The sequence below is a fragment of the Salpingoeca rosetta genome (genome assembly GCF_000188695.1).
Source record: "Salpingoeca rosetta unplaced genomic scaffold supercont1.9, whole genome shotgun sequence".
Classification (NCBI taxonomy): Eukaryota; class Choanoflagellata; order Craspedida; family Salpingoecidae; genus Salpingoeca; species Salpingoeca rosetta.
Genome location: NW_004754925.1, coordinates 1,768,418 through 1,791,794, shown reverse-complemented (window position 1 = coordinate 1,791,794; position 23,377 = coordinate 1,768,418). Strand labels below are relative to the sequence as shown.

Genomic DNA, 23,377 nt, shown 5'->3' with positions numbered 1-23,377 from the left:
CTTCATGTTTCACGTCCACCTTCATCTTCATCCCCTCTTCTCCTTCGTCTGCACCATCTTCGCTTGTGCACGTGTTTGTGCGTGTGTGTGTGTGTGTGTGTGTGTGTGTGTGTGTGTGTGTGTGTGTGTGTGAGAGTGAGTGTGAGAGAGAGGGAGAGGGAGAGGGAGAGGGAGAGGGAGAGGGAGAGGGAGAGGGAGAGAGTGTTTGCGTGAGCGCACGAAGGGCAGAGCAAAGGTGGCGTGGATTCGGGTGTGCATGTGCAGAGGCAGTGCGTGGGTGCGCCAGACTCACTTTCTGTACGAGTACGCGGTGATGTCTTCGCCGCCACTGAGGAGCTGTCCAATCTCAAGCAGATACGGAATCTGGTCAAACGTCAACTGCACACGCACACACATACACAGGTGTTGGTGAGGGTGAATGAATATATGTGGGTAGCAAGAGGTTGCACAAAGGATTGTGGTCAACACCACCACAAGGATTGAGCTCACCACCACCACAACAATCATCATCATCATCATCATCATCAGCAGCAGCAGCAGCACCAAGACCACGACCACCACTGCGGTGATGTGTGTACCGGGAGAGCAGCGGAGGGGAAGTTGCTTGGGATGCGGGTCATCTGGTAGGCCATGCGGGACGAGCCAATGTATCCAAACGACTCCTGCGGCACCAGCGATTGAGCGAGGGAAGCCGTGAGATGGGTGCTGTGACGATGGTGCCACGCAACCACCAAACAAGAACAAGAACAAGAACAAGAACAAGATCAAGATCAAGAACAAGAACAAGAACAAGAACAAGAACAAGAAACCCACACTTAAACACAACAACACCTTCAAGAGTAGGCGTGCGCTTACCCCGTTGAAGAGCACAAACATGATGTTCTTCTGTGCTGTGCGGATGGCGCTGTTCATGGGGTCGCCGAGCAGGCGCGCAGCAGCAATCAGCGCAACCACTGCACGCACGCACAGACAGAGAGAGAGAGAGAGAGAGAGAGAGAGAGAGAGAGAGAGAGAGAGAGAGAGAGAGAGAGAGAGAGAGAGAGAGAGAGACAGAGAGAGAGAGAGAGAGAGAGAGAGAGAGAGAGAGAGACGAGAGAGACAGAGAGAGACAGAGACAGACGAGAGAGACAGAGACAGACAGAGACAGAGACAGACAGGCACACACACGCGCGCGCGCACAGACGGACAGACAGACAGGCACACACACACGCGCGCGCACACATTCACAGATGTCAGGGGGGGAGGACAGGGCAGGGCAGAGCAAGGGTGCCATGTGAGGAGGAGGAGGCGGCAGACGCACAAAACTCGACGACATACGCCGTTTCCTTTCGGTCAGTCACTCTCTCTTCCTCACCCCCCCCCTTCGTCACCGACCACAACAGGCATCATGCACCACGCAACACGTTCGCGACCGACACAATCGTGACGCAACACAGTCAAGCATGCATGCATGCAAGCAAGCAAGCAAAGGAAGAGAGCGAGCGGAACTGACGTCCGGAGGCGTCGGCGTTGGCGCCAATGGCCTGGTCGTGGAAGAAGGCGAGCGAGTCCATCTGTGCCGTCACCATGACCACTTCCTGCGACGTGTTGTACTCCTGCATCGTGCCCCAGATATTGTGCGAGCGCAGGGGGTCGCAGTGCTTGCGGCGAAGACACGTCTTTGCGTCCTTTGCACCCCACATGAAGCTGCGCAGCTCGGCAGCAACGAGCGGATATCCAGGGTTGATCGTAGACAGCTGGTTGTTCTCCGTCATCCGCTGCCCACGCGGAAAGAAACGAGGGAAAAGGGGAAAAGGGAAGTGTGAGGAGGTGTTGATGCAGGGCTCGGTCCAAGTGGATTTTGATTCGTGTCCATGGGCACGTACAAACACACAAACACATGCACGCACACAAGTGTACACAACACATGCACGGACGTACACACGCATGTATGTACACACAAACAAAGAAACAAACAAACAAACAAACAAACAAACAAATAAACAAACAAATAAACACCAAACAAACACATACGAGCACACACGCATGCGCCCCCGACCCACGCCCCTGTACGCCCCTTGGCCTGGGCAGCGCTTACGGAGATGACAAGGTCGCGGTCTGCTGGCGTGAGATAGAAGATGGGCCGTGATTTGTAGTTCTGCCAGTGGGACCCCTCCGCTCCGCTCGCACCAAAGCCGCCACCGGCGCTGTTCCACGCGGGCGGGTTTGCCGACTCGAGCCCTGGTGGTGATGGTGATGGTGATGGTGGTGAAGGGTGGTGAGGATGTTGGTAGTGGTGATGATCATCATGGTGGTGGTGATCATCGTGGTGGTGGTACGGACGTGTGCGTGTCCGTGTGAGTCAAGACAGCCATCTTGCACCTCTCTCTTCATGCACATACGCACACGCATTTTCACACGCACCGAAGTCGGCGTTGGGCGACGTGTCATCTGGTGACCACGGGGATGCCGTGGCTGCAGTCGTGCACAGGAGTGGAAGCACGTGTAAGCAGATGGGTAGATATGAGTTCAAATTGTCAGCCAACGATCCACGCATGTGCATACAAAATTATCCATTTCCGCACGTGAACAAGTGTACACACACTTGCAGCCACACGCACGCAAGAGCGCAGAGCCTCGAAGTACACAATCGCGTCAACGCACACATGCCCATCACACGTACTGTTCTCGGGGGAGTACACCAAGGCGCCCTTGAATTTGTTGTAGTCGCCCAGTCGCTGCAGCGTGGTCGGCCTGAACGCGGCGGTTGGTGTCAGCCACGTCGTGTTGAGAATACAGACGATCAGCACAAGAGCATGGTCATGAACACGACGCACACTCACACGCGTACACTCACCCACGTACGCGCACACACACATGTACACACTCACCCACGCACACGCACACGCACACACGCAGGCATGCGCCTGTTCAGCAACACCACGCCGCTGACTCACTTGGCAAACATGTCCTGGCTGATGACGGTGATGTAGCTGTGGTGGTCCGCCCGATCAAAGTTGTCCAGCTCCTGGTCGCTGCTGATGTGGAACAGCGCGCCCACACCACCATCCTCGGGTGCTGACCGTGTGTGCGAACAATCAACAGAGAGACGTCACATCAGCATGCATGCGCTCGTCACACGCCAACCGGTGCGAGCAAAACCAAACTCAAAACAACAAGGGCACACAACCAGCACAAACAAGACCACATGACGAATGATGAACAAGCCGAATGGCCACGCAGTCAGGGCAGTCGGCTGTGGCAGTCCAACGCGATTCCTACACCACACAACACAGCAGCTGGCCAAACAGCACAGCCCGTGCCAACTCACATGAGCACCCGATGACCTTGTCCACGCTCAACAGCCGCGTGCATGTGTTGAGGTCCTGGTTCCCGTCCAGCCCCGTGTAGATGCGGCGAAACAGGTCCGGTTGCGCTGTGGAAGGGAGGTGTGCAAAAAGGAAGTAGAGAGAGAGAGAGTGTGTGTGTGTGTGTGTGCAAGTTGAGCGTAAGTGTGTGTGTGTGTGTGTGTGTGCATGTGCGTGAACTTCTATGTGCGTGTATCCGTGTGTATCCGTGCGTGTGTTTGAGGCTGAACGTGTCGTGGTGCATGTTTGTAGTGTTTGTAGTGTTTGTGTTTGTTTGTTGCTTTCGCAGCAGCGATCGACGCAGCGACAGCACCACCAACTGTGCTTGCATTTGCTCTCAGCATGCACCCAAGCAAGTGCAGAAGGCGCGCGGACCTTCTGCTGTGTCCACGGCAAGCAATGCCAAGCCCAGCACCAGCGCCAGCATGGCCGCCAGCGTTGCCATCTTTGTCCTCACAACAACAGCCAACTGTGTGTGTGTGTGTGTGTGACGTGATATGTGACGATAGCTTGTCCTGCACAGCAAGCGAGATACAGCAACGGCTGATAAAATGAGCACCAAGCACGCCAAGCAAAAGCAACCACAAGCACAAGCAACCACAAGCAACCACAAGCAGGGCCTCCTCTGACTTGCACACACACACACACACACACATATTCAGAGAGGACAGGTGGCCAGCGATCTCTGCTGCCACCGCACGTCACACACCTCTCACACAAACAAACCAAACACACACAACCAACCAACCCACCAACAACCAACCGTCGCAGCAAGAATATGTGCTGCTACACTTTGTGGTGTCGCTTATCAGGCCTCGCGACGGTCGCCGCGTCCTTCTTTCTCCACACAACACAACAACACAACCAACACAACACCTCCATCCGGCAAGCTGGACCCTTCCATCGGCGGGCCTTCCCGTGTACATCTTCGACGGCGCTCGAGCCGGCTATCACACTTCATGTCATCGCTGACGCCATGCTGCTCCTCAACCAGCACAACCGCGATGGATGACGGCGACGGTGACACCGCGGATGATGGCTGGCCGCACCAGCACGGGCACCACCGAAGCTCGCAGGACGAGCCGAAGCACCACCATATACCGTGGTGCCACACTCATCCCCACCACAAGAAGCACAGGCGAGGCGTGTCCCGTGAACAGCTACAAACCATCACGGGCTTGCAGCACTTGTTTGAAAGCAGCAGTAGCTCCGCAACTAGCAGCCACGACCTGCGCGCCAAGGCCATCAGCAAGCAGCAGTTCCTCGCCGCTTGGCCCATGACAGGGCTGCTGCCCGCCCGCCTGTTCACGTCCCTCGCAACATCCGACTTGGTGTCGATTCAAGACGTGTTTGGTGCCGTCCGCTGTCTCCTCGGTCGAGCACTCCACCCAAAGCTGAAGCTGCTGTACAAAATCTGTGACCTCGACGACAAAGGCGCCGTATCGTTGGAGAACCTGCACCATGTTCTGACTGCATGCATGTTACCAGACACCAGCCCGCAGCACACCGTGGGCGATTTGCTGATCTCCGCGGAGGCCCTTGCACGCCTGCAGCGGCAGCCGCATGCCTGCGACCATGCAGCCAGGCCAGACCGTGCGTCCGTGTCCAGCGAAGAGTTTGGGTGGCGCCACGACCAGGCCAGCACTGACGCCAACACAACCGGCCACGATCACGATGCCCAAAGTGAAGCTGCTCCAGTCGCTGAAACACAGCACCAGCACCAGCACCAGCACCAGCACCAGCACCAGCACCAGCGCAAGGACCACAGTGAAGTCCACCGCCTTCACCCTCTTGGCCACGGACGCCGGCAGCGAACTCGTAACGCTGATGATGGTGGTCGCACCGGCCCACCGCGATCACCATTCGTTGGTGACGACGATGGTGACGACGACGGCGCAGATGATGGAAACAGCGATACGCATATGGAGTCGTTGTGCGGCGCTGAAACGGTGCCGGGAAGCGTGTTCTTCCCACGTGCACCAGCAGCCCAGAGCGGCAACAGCGACCACGATCATGATGCTGGTGCTCATGCTCATACTGAGCACGATGACATGAAGCGCGGTGGGACTGCCGGTACAGGTGGTGGTGGTGGTGCTGATAGCGGTGATGTGGAGGAACATCGGCGCTGGCGAGAGTACGTGTTGGACCGGCGCGGGTTTGCAGCGTGGGTGCAGACGAATCCACAGGTTGTGGATATGCTGGTGGCTGCCCTCTTGTGCCCCGACAGGCCAAGTCAGTTTTCTCGTGCAGAACGTCATGGTAGAGGCGATGATGGCGAGCATCGCTGTGAAGACGCTCATCTCCTGAGCACAAACGAATCGACCACAGCAGGGACGACATTAACTACAAGGCATCAGCACGCACAAGACAGCATCTCCGCCCAACTCACTCAACCACCATCGACCAACCGCGGACCTGGCGGTGATACCGCTCGTGATGCTGATAACCACCACCACCACCTCCACCATGGTGAGCCCTCGAGGAATCCAAGCGCCTCACTCTTCATCCGCATCACCAACGTGTCCGAGCCAGCGAGCCCATCTTCCTCCCCAGTCTCCACCGCACGTCACCACCACCACCAACACCACCACCAACGACAATCACAGCAGCAGCTCGGCCTTGCGAAGGCTGTGAGTGATTCAAGGCTGTCTGCGCACAACACCGTGCACAGCACGAACAGCACCGCAGCAACGTCCCACCTGCCACCACTGCACGTTGCGTCGCGCCACCGCGGTCATCAGACCGCCGCATCGGCGCCGTCATCACCACGTCGTGTCTCGCCAGCCAACGCCCACCACCACGCCCACATCACCACCTCGTCACCACTGCTAGCAGAGCCAGTGTCACCACCACTACCACCATCCTCGGCAGCGCGCAGTCGCTCGCGCTCTCCATTTGGCGGAAGTCTCTTCAGCAAGTTGAGGGGGCGGGGTGATGTGGGCGTGGCTGATGGTGGATTGCATCATGCAGAGCGGACGCGCGTGGAGGTGGGGCAGCACAGGCGCGGCCGTGCCATGGGTGGTGAGGCATCGCAACAGCACCACGCCGCTGATGGCTCGCAAAGTGACTCCTACCCTGATGAGGCAATGCCGTCCCCGCAGCAGGGGGCTGCTGCTCGTGTGTTCAGGCCGGTCGCTCCCGCCACCGGTCAGCACTCGTCCGCAACATCAGCACCCACCACAACGCACAGCAGCAATAGCAACAGCGTCAGTAGCAGCAGCACCAGCGGCAGTATGAAGAGCGAGAAGGGGCCACGGTACCGGTGGGAGTGTCTGAGCAGCACGCTTGATGGTCGTGGGCCGCCACCAATCACAGACACAGCGTGCTGCTGCGTTGCAGACAGATCAGTCTACATCTTCGGCGGCCAAGTCGGGTACGCAGCTGTGTGTGTGTGTGTGTGTGTGTGTGTGTGTGTGTGTGTGTGTGTGTGTGTGTGTGTGTGTGTGTGTGCTTGTTGCGTGCGTGTGTGTGTGTGTGTGTGTGCGAGTGGATGTGCTGATGCACTTTTTCATCTCCACATCCCACTTCTCATCCTGCCCTCGTGTCCTCCCCTCTTCCTCCTCCAATCAACACCACGCCATCGACACGCCCCCCCACCCTCCACAAACACCAGTCGGCAGCTGAGCAACACGCTGTGGCAGTATGACCTGATTACGGAGATGTGGCTCAACATGGGGCCACGCGGTCCACGCTCATCATCAACGCTGTCATCCTCATCGTCAACACAAGCATTCCGCGCGCAGAGCGCTCACAGTCGTACAGACACACACGCACAGCGGCGCGTCGCACCACACCACAGCAGACACACCCCAACAACAGCAGTAACAGCAACATCAACAGCAGCAACAACAACAGCAACAACAACAACAGCAGCAACAGCAGCTCCGACGATGACGACGACGACGACGACGAGAGGTGGGGAGCGCCGACGGAGCACGCCTGCCATCGTCGGTGGAATGAGAACGGAGGTGAAGAAGACACTCTGGCCCGGCCCGTCCCGCGAACACACACTCACAGCCATCGGCCAGCAGATGTACGCAGCACTCCTGTGTATGTGTGTATGTGTGCGCGTGTGCCTGTGTGTGTATGTTCATGGACGTGTGTGTGTGTTCATGTGTGTGTCTGTGCGTCTGTGTTTGTGTCTGTTTGTGTCTTGTGTGTCTGTGTGTGTGTGTCTGTGTGTGTGTCTGTGTGCGTGCGTAGAGAAACGCGTGTGTGTACGTGCGTCGCCCTTGCCCTCCGTCACACTCAGTCTCCTTCTGCGTGTGTATGCATTGCTAACTCCCTCTGCCCTGTCACCATTCGTGGCGCAGGCTGGTGCTGTTTGGCGGGTACACCTCGCTGAGGTCGGGGGTAACGTGGCTGTTTGACATCCCGGACGAGCGCTGGTCATGCCTCACGTGCGTCACAGTTGCACAGCACGAGACACCCACTGCACATGCCCACGCCCTCCTGCTGTTTGATGCACCTGCACATGTCCTGATCTCTGCCCAGCACTGGGCTGAAGTCGTCTTCAACCACACTCATGTACCCACCTTCACACACACACACACATGTACACATCTTCACACACGCACACGCACACACATGGACACGCGCATGTGTACAGTGGGAAGCGATCGTCGCCCTCTGGACAGCGTGAAGTGGTGGATGTGGAATCCACTTCCGCATCTCAGTCGCAGTGGCCGCTGGCCCGCTGCTCACACTCCGCATGTGTTTGGCAGCGCGAGCACATGATTGTCTTTGGAGGACACATTCACGAATCATCTCAAGTCACCGACCAGGTGTATGTGTGTGTGTGTGTGTGTGCGTGCGTGTGTGTGCGTGTGTGTGTGTGTGTGTGCTCGGGAGGTTGCTCGCACTCTCTTCGTTTCTCTCAGTGCTTGTGCAACAGTGCTGCGTTCACACCATCAAGCAAAGCCACTCATACTCTTTGTGTTGCATCATGTTGACAGCTGTGGATGTTTTCGCCACACGATGGCGAGTGGAAACAACTCCAGCCTGCGGATTCGAGCAGCAGCAGCAGCAGCAATCGTCCTTCTCCGCGCATGCAGCACGCCGCATGCACCATCGGGGACCTCATGTACATATATGGCGGTGTTGATCGACACAACCACCTGCTCGGTGCGTACGTTGCTGCACGCTACTAATAGTGTTGTTGACATGTCTTCTCATCCTCCTCCTCCTTTTCACCCCTGCTGCAGCACGGGAACACTCACTCCGTCACTCCCTCATTCACTCGCCCTCCTCTCTTTGGTTGTTCCCGCAGGTGACTTGTGGCGCCTGGATTTGCGTTCGCTGCGCTGGTCACTGCTGTCGCCCTCTGCCCGCCCGTCCCCGGCTCCGCGCACCAAGCACACTCTCGTCACAGATGATGCCTTCCTCTTCCTCTTTGGCGGCTCTTCAAAGTACGCACTTGCTTGCCATGTGTGTGTGTGTGTTTGTGTGCGCGCGCGTGTGTATGTGTATATGTGTGTGTGTGTGTGTGTGTGTGTGTGTGTGTGTGTGTGTGTGTGTGTGTGTGTGTGTGTGTGTGCCCCACCACACGTTGTCAAACCCCTCCCCCTTTCTCTCCCTGTCTGATGTGCATGTGCTTGCTGGCCTTGTCACGATCTGCCTCTCCCCAACTCAATTTCCACCGCACTTCATCACCGCCACCGCCACCTCGTTAATCCGCACAGGCACGCGGTGTCTGCCCATGTGTGGGTGTACAACGTTGAGCAGAATGTATGGACGAAGATGAAGGTGTCTGGAAAATCGGGCAATTGGCCCAAGACTCGCGAGGCACACTGTTGCTGCGTTGCTTCCTACCACAACGTGAGCTCGCTGTTCCACGTCTTGAGCAAATGGCTGCCATGCTGTGCTTTGCTGTGTGCACTCACTTGTACTCATTGACCCGTTGACTCACCCACATACACACACGTACGCTAACACACGCACTCCCTTGCCCTCACTGGCTCATCCGCCCACTCACTTGCGTTCACTCACTTGCGTTCACTGACGTCCTTGCATTCACCCACACGCTCGCTCACACACCCGCCCACTCCACTTCACTGCGTGCATTGCCAGCGCGTGCCGCATCTGCTCGTGCTATTTGGGCGCCACCCCCACGGCGGTCGTTACAGTGATCTCTGGTCCCTCAACTTGCGCCCTTCAACCAGGTGGGAGTTGCACTGACAAGCGTCCATTTCTCACAGCGGTGTCATGTCTCGCTTTCACCATCACGGTTGCTCACCCTCAACATCCCTAACACAACACACACACACACACACACACACACACACACACACACACACACACACACACACACACACAATTTGCAGACGCGCGACAACGTTGCTTGTTCCCGTCAAGTGACATCATTTCATGTCACCACATACTTCAACGCCACACAAGTTGCTGCTATCATGTTCCCATTGCCCTCACTCCTTTGAGTGAATTGTATGCGACCATTTGTTATTTGTTATTCGCCCTGTCTTCACTGTATTGGTCCCCTTCTGTGTCTCCGTCCGTCCTTCCTCCCTGCATGATTGTTTCTTCTTGTATCTGTTCATTCGTTCATGCATTCGTTCATGCATTCGTTTGTTCATTCTAGGAGCAGCAACCAACACAGCGCACTCAAACAAGATCAGCTAATAAACGTGCACACATCTTGTCAAACAAGCGTCAGCCTCCACTCAACAAGGCAAGGGGCAAGTGAGCAAGAACATGGTACAGAAAGAGGGTAATGTAACAACAACAAGATGGCGCGCCGCAATGTAACAACAATCAACGCAAAACCATCAATGAAAGACACACTCCCTAGCACGACAAGAACGGACATTCCAACTCAAAGAACCCCCACAACCCCACACTACGCATCATCATCATCATCATCATCATCATCATCATCATCATCATCATCATCATCACCGCATGCGTCCAGTCTTGAGCGCAGAGAGCTGCGCGAGAATGTTCTGAAGCGCCTTCTCTGTGGACGCAGCAAATTGGTTGAAGGCAAACGCCAATTGCTGAACATCTGCTTCCACGTGCACGTCGTCCGTGTCAAAGCAGAGCGCCTTGTTCACGGGCATCATGGGCCCAATGGTGTTGGTCGTGTCCCACTGGCGCGCAATCTCAATCTCCACGCCCGTCAGCGGTTTGTGCGTCCGCCGCTTCTCCAACACGCGCAGGATGAGCCAGATGTAGTTCCAGACATTGTGGTCCTTGATCACGTGGCCCTCAAAACCCGTGTCGTCCGATGCCTGGATCTGGTCGCGGTTGAAGTTGCACACGAAGCACCGGCTCTCCTTCTCCGCAGCGATGGCCTCCGTCTCGGCACGGTACTCGCCAAACGAGTCAATGATGATACCGGAAACAATCGCAGCCATCACCAGCACAATCACCAGGAAGTAGAACAGCGCATACACAAACTCCCACGTGGACGCCTCCGAGCCAAACACGGGCGAGGAGTAGAAGCCGTAGTACAGGTGGTCCTTCAGGCACTCAGACAGCGGCTGGTCCCTCCTGCACGCAGCAGCAGAATCAGGAAACTCATACTTGCCAGCAAACGCCTCCCGCCCAATGAGGGTGAGGGCATAGATGATGAAGAAGGTCAGGACGAACGTGCCAATCAGCTTGGACAGGTTGACGCGAACCGCTCGCAGCACAAGCGTCATCACCTCAACGCGCAGCACCACATCAAAGAGATGGAAGCAGAAGAACTGAAAGTGTGAAATCCCCACAGCGCTCAGAATCAGGTACAGCACATAGTAGGTGTAGCTTGCGTGGAACACCCAGTGGATGGGGAAAAGCAGAATCTTCCTCGTCAGCGACAAGCCCTCGCTTGCCTCGTGCCACCGCTGTATGTCCACGCGCAGCGGCGCCAGCGACTGCCCAGCAATAATGAGCGCAGCCAGCGCGGTGTGCACGGTGGCGGCGGTGCGTGGTATGGCCTGGTCTTCTGGACGCTTGGGTGGCGGTCCAAACACAACCCAGCCGTTGATGAACAAGGCGAGGAGGAAGCAGCACAGCAGCAACACGCGCTGGTGCGACACAATGCGAGACAGCCAGTAGCTGCCGGCCTTGTTCTCAAACTCCATGACTCGAATCAGCAGTGGCGCCTCGTCAAAGAAGGTGTGCAGCCGCTGTTCGGGCGTCAGCAGCACGCTGTTGTTGATCATGGCACTCCGCAGCTGCCGCACCTGCAAACGGTCCTTGGTCTGGCGAACAACGTCCGGGACCTGCATGTACACGGGCTGCAAGCTGCCGTTGTGCACCAGCTCCACCCGCGCCACGCGCTGCCGGATTGAGGGCGCCGCCTTGTCCTCCCACGCCATGAGCAACCGCGCCACTCGCGAGCCCTGTGCATCTGCCAGCTCGCTCAGCATGCGCATCATCATGTAGTACAGCAGCGCCACATCTTCATCGTGGAATTGCGCCTGTTTTGGTACGAGCGACACGGCCTCAAACGCTTGGTTTCGCTCATTCTTGTTCTTGCGGCGCTGCTGGCGTGCGCTCACGTAGTGCTCGTTCAGCATCCGGAACATGGCACACTGCTTGAAATCGGTGCCCTGCGCTCCCGCGTTCTCCGGGAACAGCTGCACACACAGCACGTCCAGCACAGAGTCCTTCTTCAGCCGCCCTTCAAGCACGCTCAAGAGAAACTGCAGCACGGCCGCCTCGCACTGCTCGTCCAACACGTCGAGCGCCTCGGCCAGCTGCCGCGCCCCGCGTGCAGCCATCAGGTGCTCGCTTGTCAGCAAAGCACGCGCCTGTGCGATGTCATCCTCATCGTCGCCATTATTGTCGCGTCCTGCGCCTGAAACAGCGCGGATGCCACTGGCAAACGCAGCGCCAAAGCCAAGACCAGCAGCAAAGCTGCCCTGCCGCTTAGGCTTCTTTTCCTCGGCGGCCGCGCTGTTTCCGTCGGCACTGGTGTTGTTGCCATCCGCGCCATCACCGTAGTCATAGTCTACCTCCTCGTCCTCCTCCCCGCCCTCTTCTCCACCGCCAGCATTGTCGACGTCGCTATCACCCTCATCATCGAGCAGGCTGTCGTCGTGTGCGTCTTCCAGTTCAAGCTCCTCCACGCCCTCGTTCTCCGCCATCACGCTGGGGCCGCGAATCAGCGTGGAAAGCTTGCTGCTGCGCTTGCGCTGCGTTTGCGGGCCACCGCCCAAGCCAAACATGCCTCGTTTCTGCTCGGAGTCATCAAACAAGGCATTCCGATCAATGCCAAAGTGGTCGCACCACGAGTCCAGCGTCTCCAGCGCTTCGTCGCACTGCGCGTTGAGCGTGAAGAGGTTCACATTCTCATTGCGATGAATCGTGCTGCTGCGCTTCAGGCCCGAGTGCGACTCTGCGTGTGACGGCACAGACCGGCGCGGCGCGTGCTGGGCGTCCGGGTCGTTGAGATACTGCAGGAACAGCAGCACGGACTTGGTCGCCTTGTGCTGCAGAATCAATGTCTGGTTGTCCCTGTTTGGTCCACTGGCCAGCGCGCCGAGTGCCCCAAACAGCTGCTGCATGAACGTGATGTCGTTTGCTTCGCGCCTCAGGTCATTGTGCAGGTGCAGCACAGCGTCGGGCTTGCCCTCCTCGCACGAGCTTCCAATGGGCGCGCTGCTCTTGGCGCGAACAATGTGGTCCATGCCCTGCACCAGGCGACCAACCTCGGAGACAACGGCCGTGCCCTGGCCCTCCGCAGACCGCAGCAGGTTCTGCATGTCACGGTAGCAGCCGTCGCACGTGGCCTCGATGAAGCCGAGCACGCGCGTGCCAATCGCCATGTCCAGGTCCTCGGAGTCCTGGTTTCGCTTTAGCCGCTGCAGCGGGCCCTCACGCTCGCGCTCCGCCAAATCCGTCACCATGCCCTGCAGGTGCCGGTGCAGCGCTGCCATGCCCCTGGCCGCCTTTGGACCAGACTCAAGCGCGCGATAGAACACCTCCTGCGCACAGAGGCTGCGGTTCCCGCTCACGCCGCTGGGGCCCTGGCGGTCGGCAGCAGCGTCGGGCTCGTCGTTCACTTCAAACACGCGCGGGGTTGCCTTGAGCAGCTGCCAGCCGAGCTGGCACGCCATCAGCACCAGGCGGCGGTCGTCGGAGTCAAGCAGGTGCAGCACCATGTCTGCTGCGCCCATGCTCAGCAGGCACGATGCAATGGAGGTGGCCTCCTCGTTGCTGGCCGCCGTCTTCTTGGGCGACGTCAGCAGGCTGCACAGCATGCCCAAGAAGCCAAGCATCACATCCTCCACCTCTTCCTCATCCACATTTTGGAACCCGTCACCGCCACCGCCACCAGCACTACCGTGCTCCTGGCTATCCTCGGGCGCGTCAATCGTGTTTGGGTCATCACCAAACGCGATAATGCGTGACAGGCACTGCTGTACATCCACGGTCACGTCCTTCACGGTGGGGCGGGCAAGCGTGTCCAAGAACCCAGCAGCGAGCGATCGGCTGGAAACGTTGCCCTGTTGCCGGCGCGATTGCCGTTCCTCAGCCCTCAGGGCGTCCAACAGACCCTGTGTTGGCATCTCGCCACGCTCGTCGCGCAGCTTTTCTTCCAGTGCCTCCAACTCTTCCTGGTCCTCTTCGATTTCGCCCAGCAGGCCTGACCTTACAACATCAATCAGGCCCCACATGCCGCCGAAGCTGAGCTCAACTTGCATGAACCGCATCCAGGGCAGGGTGGGCCGCTTGCTTGACTTGGCCAGCAGACGACGCACGCGCCCACGGAAACGGTCGAGGCGCGCTGTCTCTGCGTTTGCCTTCCACGCAGCGCGCGTTTGCCCTGGCCCGCTGCTGGACAAACCGTATGTGTTTGGCTGAGAGAAGAAGCGCTGCTCTGTGATAATGCATGCGGGGATGTCCGCATCCGCCTCAAGCACGGCCAGTTCTAGTGTTTGATCGAGCACATGCACGGCAAGCATGCGGTGGCCTTGAACAACAGCACACGACATGTCTGCCTCCACCACGTTGCGCCGCTGCCGCAGGGCGTCGAGCATGGCGGTGAGCAGGCGTGAACAGGGCCCGGCGAGCGCCTGCATGGACGGGTCGTTGAGGACGTGGCGCGAGAGGGCGCGGCACACGTTGAGTGCGGTGGGCAGCAGCGACTCAAACAGGTACTTGTCCAGCTTGGTGATGCTGCAATGCACGGAGGCGAGCGATTGAAGCTCAGTTGCCAGCGGTATGCACAGCATCTCCCACGTGTCGACGTTGTCGTTCCCGCCGTCACCACTGCCATGGGCACTTTCTGCGCCCACCTCATCGCTGGGCTCCAGCTCGGCCTCCAGAGACTCCTCAGTCAGGTACACGTCACGCATCAGGGTGAGCAGGCGGGCCTTGAGCGTGACGGGCAGCGCCGCCCCATTCACAAACGGCTGCACCAGCACTGGCAGGGGCACAAGCTTGGACACGAGCGTGCCAATCTTCGAGTTGGCGCGGGCGAGGGTGGCCAGCAGCGACAACAGCTGCTCAAAGTACGCGCACAGCCGCTCTTCCTTGCGAGAGAGCACAGAGCCAATGGTGTTGAGCGTTGGGATCGAGCCGTGCAGGTCCTGGCCAGCCTTGGTGTACGTGGCGACCAAATACGCAACAAAGTGCACCCCGGCAGTATGTGCCGGGTAGAGGTATGCCTTGTCCTCCTCGGCGCCCAGCAGCTTCTCGCCAATGGCCTCCTGCATGTCGCGCGACGGCGTGCCCGCGGGCGCAACCAGCGTCTCCAGCAGCTGCACAAAGGCCACGGTGCGGCAGCGGGGCTCCTGCATGAAGCAGGTGAGCAGCGGGTCGACGTTGCCCTCGCCAACGACGTGCTCCTCAATCAGCTCGGGCTGCCCATCGAAGATGCGGTGCAGCACGCGCTCGGCGTGGATGCCGTATGTGCACGCCTCGACGAAGAAGGCGATGTTGCGCGGGTGGCTCAGCAGCTCCTGGTTGTTTCTGTTGTCCCAGCAGAAGAAGGCAAGGAACTCAAAGCACGAGCCAAAGAACTCCTGCACGCGCTCGCTCTCCAGGGCCTTCTTGAAGGTGGCACCCGACAGCCGCTGCTGCACCAGGTTCAGCACGGCCTTGTATGCGCTGGCGTTACGCATCATCTCCTGCCGCCCATGCTGTGGCTCCACCACCACATCTGGCTGGTTCCAGGGCAGCGCTCCACGCCGGCCACCACCGCGTGTTGCTCCTGGTGCTGCTGCTCGTGCTGCTGTTGTTGTTGTTGTTGCTCCTGGTGCTGCTGCTGCTGCTGCTGCTGTTGTTGTTGCTGCTGTTGCTGCTGTTATTGCTGCGGGGTTGTTGAGGAAGTCTGAGGCTGGCTTGTCGTTGACGGTGACACACTCTGCGCACATCCATTGGATGTCCTTGGTCAGGTTTCTGGCGACAGTGGGCAGGTCGTCGTTGTCCTGCTGCTTGAGGATGAGCATGAGCTCCTCCAAATGCTCCAGCGTGGCCTCGTCTCTGCTGTCGGAGATGACCACCACATTTGAGAGGCGCGCCAGCAGGCACCCCTTGATGTTGAAGTTGCGGAGGAGGAGGTTGAGCGCCGCAACGCGCAGGCCGTCGCTCGGGTACACGGTCAGGGCCAGTAGCAGGTGCGCGGCCTGCTTGCGGGTGAAGCCCTGGTACTCGAGGAAGTGGTGGTTGTCGCCCGTCTGCTTGATGATGTCAATGTCAAGCAGGGAGCGAGTGCTCTGCTGCTGTTGCAGGTCTGCTCCACCTTCATCTCCCTGCTGCTGCTGCTGCTGCTGTTGCTGCTCTTGTTGTTGCTGGCGGCGCTTGCGCCCCTTGCGCTTGTTCTGCTCGCACTCCTTCTTGTAGGCGTGCAGGAGTTGGGTGACAATGTCGTCCAGGTGCACGTCAACGCACGCATCGAGAATGCGGCAGAGCACCGTCTTTGCGCGCACGACGACGTCAAGGGCCGCGGTGGGCGTGAGGTCGTCCGTGTCACTCGGGTGCGAGCGCATCAGCAGCACCACCAGCCTGCGCGTCAGCTGCTGCCTTGCCTCGACGTCGTTGTACAGCCCCCTGTTCACCATGGCCAGGCACAGTCGCAGCACCTGTTCCGTGAGCATGTTGGCTTGCACCTCTGCCTGCTTGAGCTCGGCAATCTCGGGGCGCTTGCTGTCTGCACCGGAGTAGTAGCCTGTCGTGTACGAGAGCAGACCCTTCTGCGAGAGGTAGGCCTCCACCCAGTTGACCACCTCGTCCACGCGGAAGAGACGATCTGCAACGGCCCTGAGCTTGGCGTGCGACTTGTGGTTGGCCAGGTCGTTCCAGCGCCGGTTGGAGTGGTCCACCTCGGGCAGGTCGTCGCCGTCAATGTACAGGTTGACAAGGAGCGTGCAGAAGCGCGCCTTGATGTGTGCTGGCAGGCTGGACTGCAGCACACCCATGATCATGGGGTAGGGCGCCCGCCGCGCGTCACGCAGCTCGTCCTGGCAGTTGCCCTCCAGGCACAGCTGGGCGTAGAGCTGGAGCATGGAGTCAAAGTACTCGAGGTGGTCCTGGTCCTTGAGGTACTCCTGCAGCGGCATGGTGACGACGCGCCACTGGTGGAAGGGCTTGCCTCGCGTGGGCACGCGCGTGGAGATGGTCATGTTTCCATCGCTGTCGATGGTGGTGACGGGCAGGATGTCCGCTGCGGGCGCGTCTGGGGCAAGGGTGAGCTCACGGATGATGTTCTGGATGGAGGGGATGGCCGAGCCGTCGACGGAGCAGAGGGAGGCGAGGAGGCCGAGGTACTGCTCGAGGTCGCTCATGGTGTGTGCTTCGTGGATGAGGGAGATGTAGAGGTTGACGGACCGCTTCGTGACGCGGTTGAGCAGGATGTGGTTGTTGCGCACAATGTTGTCCAGGGTGTCAGCAATGTGCCAGTGGATGTTGTCGATGCAGCTGATGAGCCGGCACTGGTTGACCATGTCGGTGAGGTAGGCGTCCGCCATGACCAGGCCCACGTGCACGTTGCCGTGGCACAGGTAGCTGATGAGGCGGTAGATGTCGCGGCACAGCTTGTTGAAGCGGCGGCACTTTGGCTGCGCCAGGCGCGTGCGCCAGCCCTTGCCCCAGTCCGCGCAGTGTGCGCCCTGGAACGGCACGCTGACCACGGTCATGAGGGGCGTGTGCACCTGCAGGTCAAAGAGGATGTTTTGGTGCAGGGTGTTGGTACGGCCCACCTCGTCCTGCCCGTCCTCAATCTTGTCCTCGGAGCAGAACTGGATGAGCGCCTGGATGCTGTTTCGCGCGCGCTTGAAGAGCTCGCCGTGCCGTGGGCTGCACACGTCCGAGAGCACCCGCTCCTCTGCCAGCTGGGCCAGGATCTTGGCGTGGCCGAGCGCAAAGTAGAAGTCGCGGATGTCCTGCTGGTGGACGCTGTGCAGGGAGAATGCGTCCTCATCCCGGCGCTGCTGCACGAGCACGGAGCGCACAAAGGTTGTGTCGTCGCCCTGCTGGTTCTCGTCCACGGCTGCCTCGTCCGTGTTCACGTGCAGGTACTGGCCGGACCCGCGTACGTAGAAGAAGGCGCTGTATGGGATGCGGAGGTCCTCTTGGCGCGACATGATGGCGACGGCGGCGGCGGTGGCGCTGTCCTCGCTCTCCTGCTCCGCCGCGTGTGTAGACTCAAGCAGGGAGAAGAGGCCTGATGTCTGCCGTGTCTGAGCCGGTGCCATGACACCAGTGGAGGTGATGGCGCTTGCGTCGAGGTACTGGTCTGTGAGGACGTTCTTGAGCCGCACGTGGTCGGTCCACAGCACGGGCCTGCCGCCGCGGCGCTGGGTGTCCTCGAGCTCCACCTGCCAGATGGAGCTTGCGTCGTGGTAGTCGCCCGGTTGGTTGCCTGCCCCGATGGCGCGGAGACAGACGGTGTTGTCGTGGCCAAGGAAGTCATCCTCGTCGCCGTCGCCAATCTGCCGCGCAACGACGAGGAACCCGTTGGCCTCGTGGTGGTACAGGCGCACAAAGTCGCCGCCCTTGAGCACGTGGATGAAGGCCTCCCCAGAGACGTTGTAGGGGGCGAAGAGGCGGATGCGTATGCCGGATGTCTCGGACGGCCCGCAGGCGAGGAGGACCTTGGACTGGTCGAGGCTTGAGGAGGAGGTGAGGAAGGTGCGGTTTCCGTCGAGGATGAGCTCGTTCTGGAAGACGACCTGGTCGTTGAGGAGGACCGGGTCGCCGATGGCCCTGATCTTGAAGCGCGGCAGGAGGCGAAAGTGGCTGGCGCCGGCGCTGGTGGCATCGAGAGCCACGGAGTACACGCCGCCAACGGCGCGGGTCTGGCGCGTGATGCTGCGCTGGGTGCTGCGGTGGATGATGCGCACGACGTCGCCGTACTTGAGGCTGGCGCCCTCCGGCAGGTCCGTCACCGCCTTGATCTGGAAGATGCATGCCTGCTCAAAGTTTGGGATGGTGGTGGGTGCCGTGTCTGCCTTGGTAGAGGTGGCGTCAGCGGTGGAGGAGGAGGAGTAGGTTGCATTGGTGCTGTCGCCTTGCTGCTGTGTTGCTTTCTGGTGCTCTTGCTGTAGTTTGGTGGGTTGGAAGACGGAGATCTCCTTTGACGAGAGCAAGTCCACGCTCGCCACACCACCCGCACTCTGCACAAACAGTGACACAAAGTCACCGTTGCTCAGCGTGCTGCGGTCGACAATGTCGTCCGCCATCGTGTGTGTGTGTGTGTGTGTGTGTGTGTGTGTGTGTGTGTGTGTGTGTGTGTGTGTGTGTATGTGTGTGTGTGTGTGTTAAATTAAATGGAAAGGCTCAGTGGTAGACAAGTGGGGGGGGGTCGTGCTGCTTTGGTGTGTCCTTGTTCGTCCCCTTGCTTGCTTGCTTGCTTGCTGGCGGGCTTCTTGGAAACCAACACTGATGCTGCGAACCCACCCTGCGAGGGGGAGTGAGTGAGTGAGCAGGGTAGGGTGTGGTGCGTTGTTGTTCCCCTTTCCTCGTGAAGGGGGGGTCGCGTTGAGACAGAGAGAGAAGGAAAAAACAAAAAAGGAGAGGAGGGCAGCGTGAAAAGGACGCGTTGAGACAGCTGCGCGTGTGGCTTGCTTGTTGCTTGCTTGCTTGGTGCTTAGCGACGGGTGGCCAGCTGAAGGAAGGAAGGAAGTAGGCTCAACCAGTGGTCAAAAAGGCGTGGGAACCGTTGGTGGGGGACCAACGGCAGTGTCAACGGTCTTCATCGGTGTCATGTCGTTACCGCCTCGTCACGACCACAGCACCGAAGTCCAAAAAGTGCATCAAATCATTGTGGCTTGTGCAATGATTTGTCAGATGTGTGTGGTTTGATGCTGTTTTAGGGGGTTTGTTTGGGTTTCGCCTCTGTCACAGTCATCGACGAACCGTTGGCGTCATTACTCATCGCGATCTCCAAGCAAGCAAGAAGCAAGACAACGGCACACACCCACACACGCAAGACGCACACCAACCCCCACCCCAAGATAGAAAAGACGCGGGCTGGTTGGTTGCATCGCTGTCATCATCACTATCACACTCCTCCAGTAAGCAACACCGAGCTTGGTGCCACACCACAGATAGCCCTGAGCCAACCCAAACGAAGACAAGACGCAAGAAGCACAAACTTGGAAGCAAACAAACGCCAGAACCACAAACCAGAACCAGCCTAGCCGTGCAGCACGACGCAAGACCACATTCATCTGCCTCCATCGTTGACACTGTCATCAAGCAAGCGACCAAGCAAGCAAACACAGGAGAAGCAAGGAAGAAGCAAAGGGTTGCAGGTGCTCTGCAGCAGGTGAGTCGTGTCAAAGCAAGGAAGTTCGTGTGCTTGTGGTGTGTGTGGTGCAGGCAGGCGGAGATGTGGCTACAAATACACACACAAAAAGAGAAGACACCGTGCGTACCTGTCTGCCGAAAGCTGTCATTGCCATTTTCGTCGTTCACCCCTCCGAACACGCACCTGCACACTCACCTGCTCCGTCGAGCCTACATTATACACACACACACACACATCTCACCTGCAAGCGCACCTAACTTCTTCTTCTGCTGCTTGTTCTGCTTCTCTTCGGATAGAGCAAAGATGGCAGCCGTTCACGCTCGCCTTTGTGGCCTTGGCCTGGGGTTCGCTTGCATCGCGGTCATGGTCTTCATGATGGCGCGCTCAGCCTCACCTCGGCCCGTGGCTGGAACCCAGACACGCCATCACCACCGCAAACCCAATTTTATCGTTCTCTTCGCCGATGGTGCGTGTGTGTGGTTGTTGGTTGGTGGCACGGTGCGGTTGGGGTGCTGTCATGCATGTTGCAGTTGACTCCTGTTACAGCGCAGTTGGGTAGTTTGTGTTGCCTTGTCCTCACAACCATTCACATCACATCACCATTGGGCAGATCTTGGAGTCAACGAGATTCGTCTGGACAACGTGCCAAATGGCTACACAGGCAACAACCACACGTGAGTTTGGCGCGCTTGCAGTGCTGCGCTTTCCTCCGCGCCTTGCAAAGCACTGCCCCCCGTCCGACCTGCATTGTCACACACACACACACACACACACACACACATACACACACACACTCACTCACTCACTCACTCACACACACACACACACGCACACACTCCCCCCCCCCCTCTCTCTCCCAACTCACACTTGCACGCACTCTGGTCTTGCCTTGTGCATGATAGCATCGCCACGCCAAACCTGCAGCGCCTGGCAAATGAGGGCATGGTGTTCCACAACTGGTACAGCGCCTTCCATGTGTGCTCGCCCTCCCGTGCCAGCATGATGACGGGCCGCTACAGCATTCGCAGTGGCATTGGCAGCTCTCCTCTCAAGTATGCACCAGATGCCCCAGGTACGCAGCTGCGTGTGTGTGTATGTGTGTGTGTGTGTGTGTGTGTGTGTGTGTTTGTGCGTGTGTGTGTGTGTTGTGTGTGAGTTTGTGTGTCTGTCTGCCTGCCTGCCTGCCTGCCTGCTTGCTTGCCTGCTTGCCTGTCTGTCTGTCTGTCTGTCTGTCTGTCTGTCTGTCTGTCTGTCTGTCTGTCTGTCTGTCTGTCTGTCTGTCTGTGTGACTCAAATTCTCTCTCACGCACCCTATCCATCTGCTTCCTTTCGCTTGCCCCTCTCTATCACACTCGTGCATCGCACACCGCCGTCCATTCTCCAGGAGGACCACTACCAAGTCAGGTGTTCTCTGCAGAGGCCGTGGGCGGCCTTCCGCTGAACGAAACAACAATCGCAGAGGCACTGCTGCCGCAGGGATACGCTACCATGGCCATCGGCAAGGTGCGTCATGCCTGTCGCGTGCTTGTTGTCCTTGCATCGCTTGCAGCTGACACGCTGTGGTCTCTTGTGATTCGTCGATTGGTGCACGCGTGTACGCACGCACACGCACACACACACACACTCACACACTCACTCACTCACTCACTCACTCACTCACTCACATATTCACGTGGCCGTCACGCATTCCATGATGCCATTGCGCGTTGCAGTGGCACCTGGGCCAGCGAGACATCTACCTGCCCACAGCACGCGGCTTTGAGGAATACTATGGCATCCCCTTTTCACAAGGTCAGCAGCGCCGTGAATATGTGTTTGGATTGTTATCTGAAGCGCACGGCTCTCCGATTCGAGGCACAGGCAACCGCTAGCTCAAGTGGACACACAAACGAACTCTCTCCCTTGACTGTTCAATCACACACACACACAACTCACACACACAACTCGCGCACACACACACACACAACCCACTCACTCACTCACACACACACACACACACACACATGCACACACACACACACACAACTCGCGCTCTCACTCACTCACTCACTCACGCGCTTGTGCGCAGATATGGGGATGAGCTTCTGGCTGCCGTTTGACTACAATGGCATTGCACCGATGGAGCCCACGCCCATTCCCAAGCTGAAAGGCAATGCAGTCGTGGAACAGCCGGCCGCACTGGACAAGCTCGCAGACGAGTACGCGCAAGTTGCAAAGGAGTTTGTCATGCGCAACGCGCAGAAGGACCGGCCGTTCTTCCTCTACCTTCCGTTCAACCACGTGCACACGCCCAACTCGTGCTCGCCGCGCTTCTGCAGCACCAGCAAGTCAGGCCCCGTCGGCGACGCCGTACAGGAGATGGACTGGGTCATTGGCGAAGTGATGGACGCCCTCAAGCACGCGGGTGTCGACGACAACACGCTTGTGCTGTTCACCAGCGACAACGGCGCGCCACTTGCCAACGACGAGCAAGGAAACCTCCCGCTGCGTGATGGCAAGGCGAGCACGTGGGAGGGCGGCTTCAAGGCACCGGGCATTGCGTGGTGGCCAAACCGCATCCCTGCAGGCTCCCAGTCCAAGGCACTCGTCTCCACCCTCGACGTCTTCACCACAGTCATCACCATGGCAGGCGTACGTTGTGCGGCGTGTGTGTGTGAGTGCGTTGCTATGTTTGTGTGTGTGTGTGTGTGTCTGTGTGTCTGTGTGTCTGTGTGTCTGTGTGTCTGTGTCTGTGTCTGTGTCTGTGTCTGTGTGTCTGTGTGTGCGTGCATTGTGCTGTGTTTGTGTGTCTGTGTCAATGCGTGTGTGTCAATGACGGCTCTGCGAACTCAGTATCACACCTTTAACGCCTTTCTGTTCATGTGTGTGTGCGTGTGTGTGTGTCTGTGTGTGTCTGTGTGTCTGTGTGTCTGTGTGTCTGTGTGCGTCTGTGTGCGTCTGTGTGCGTGTGGTGCAGGGCGACGTGCCAACAGATCGCATCATCGATGGCATTGACCTGAGCCCCATTCTCTTCAACGGATCCAAGCAGGGTCATGATTGCATCATGTTCTACCACAACGCCGCTGCAGTTAATGCAAGTGGCGAGCTGTATGCTATGCGTTGCGGCGATCACAAGATCTACTGGGCTACACAGTCCACGACCACGCAGCCCTGGCCCGATGGTCCACAGGACCCGCCCCTCCTCTTCGACCTCGAAGCAGGTGTGTGTAAGTGTGAATGTGCCTGTGTGTGTGTGTGTGTGTGTGTGACTGTGCCTGTGTGTGTGTGTGTGTGTGTGTGTGTGTGTGTGTGTGTGTGTGTGTGTGTGTGTGTGTGTGTGTGTGTGTGTCGT

General features: G+C 58.5%; 4 protein-coding genes across 4 annotated transcripts in view; 2 read left to right on the top strand and 2 right to left on the bottom strand.

Moving 5' to 3' along the window:
* PTSG_04283 (uncharacterized protein) overlaps positions 1–3,863 on the bottom strand; it is a 6,998-nt gene extending 3,135 nt beyond the window's left edge. Inside the window, exons 1-10 of the mRNA XM_004995124.1 lie at positions 3,723–3,863; positions 3,311–3,415; positions 2,937–3,057; positions 2,663–2,733; positions 2,404–2,454; positions 2,078–2,220; positions 1,493–1,757; positions 856–953; positions 579–662; positions 293–378 (exon numbers count right to left, since the gene is read on the bottom strand). Coding sequence (XP_004995181.1) covers positions 293–378; positions 579–662; positions 856–953; positions 1,493–1,757; positions 2,078–2,220; positions 2,404–2,454; positions 2,663–2,733; positions 2,937–3,057; positions 3,311–3,415; positions 3,723–3,792 — 1,094 coding nt within the window. The 5' untranslated portion in view covers positions 3,793–3,863. The remainder of the gene's footprint in view (positions 1–292; positions 379–578; positions 663–855; positions 954–1,492; positions 1,758–2,077; positions 2,221–2,403; positions 2,455–2,662; positions 2,734–2,936; positions 3,058–3,310; positions 3,416–3,722) is intronic.
* A 488-nt stretch (positions 3,864–4,351) lies between these two features.
* On the top strand, positions 4,352–9,994 carry PTSG_04282 (uncharacterized protein; the record flags this gene model as incomplete). Its single annotated transcript, XM_004995123.1, has 9 exons — positions 4,352–6,720; positions 6,961–7,380; positions 7,661–7,747; positions 7,957–8,131; positions 8,303–8,471; positions 8,617–8,755; positions 9,029–9,164; positions 9,417–9,508; positions 9,671–9,994. The coding sequence occupies 9 exons, from the start codon at positions 4,352–4,354 to the stop codon at positions 9,702–9,704; spliced, it is 3,621 nt and encodes a 1,206-aa protein (XP_004995180.1). The 3' UTR covers positions 9,705–9,994.
* On the bottom strand, positions 9,887–18,976 carry PTSG_04281 (uncharacterized protein; the record flags this gene model as incomplete). The annotated part of the gene is made up of 2 exons (XM_004995122.1): positions 9,887–10,317; positions 10,364–18,976. The coding sequence occupies 2 exons, from the start codon at positions 18,974–18,976 to the stop codon at positions 10,201–10,203; spliced, it is 8,730 nt and encodes a 2,909-aa protein (XP_004995179.1). The 3' UTR covers positions 9,887–10,200.
* Positions 18,977–19,657: 681 nt separating this feature from the next.
* Positions 19,658–23,377, top strand: part of PTSG_04280 (uncharacterized protein) — a 6,112-nt gene continuing 2,392 nt past the window's right edge. Inside the window, exons 1-8 of the mRNA XM_004995121.1 lie at positions 19,658–20,064; positions 20,343–20,512; positions 20,657–20,720; positions 20,949–21,118; positions 21,431–21,549; positions 21,759–21,837; positions 22,115–22,677; positions 23,003–23,246. Coding sequence (XP_004995178.1) covers positions 20,350–20,512; positions 20,657–20,720; positions 20,949–21,118; positions 21,431–21,549; positions 21,759–21,837; positions 22,115–22,677; positions 23,003–23,246 — 1,402 coding nt within the window. The 5' untranslated portion in view covers positions 19,658–20,064; positions 20,343–20,349. The remainder of the gene's footprint in view (positions 20,065–20,342; positions 20,513–20,656; positions 20,721–20,948; positions 21,119–21,430; positions 21,550–21,758; positions 21,838–22,114; positions 22,678–23,002; positions 23,247–23,377) is intronic.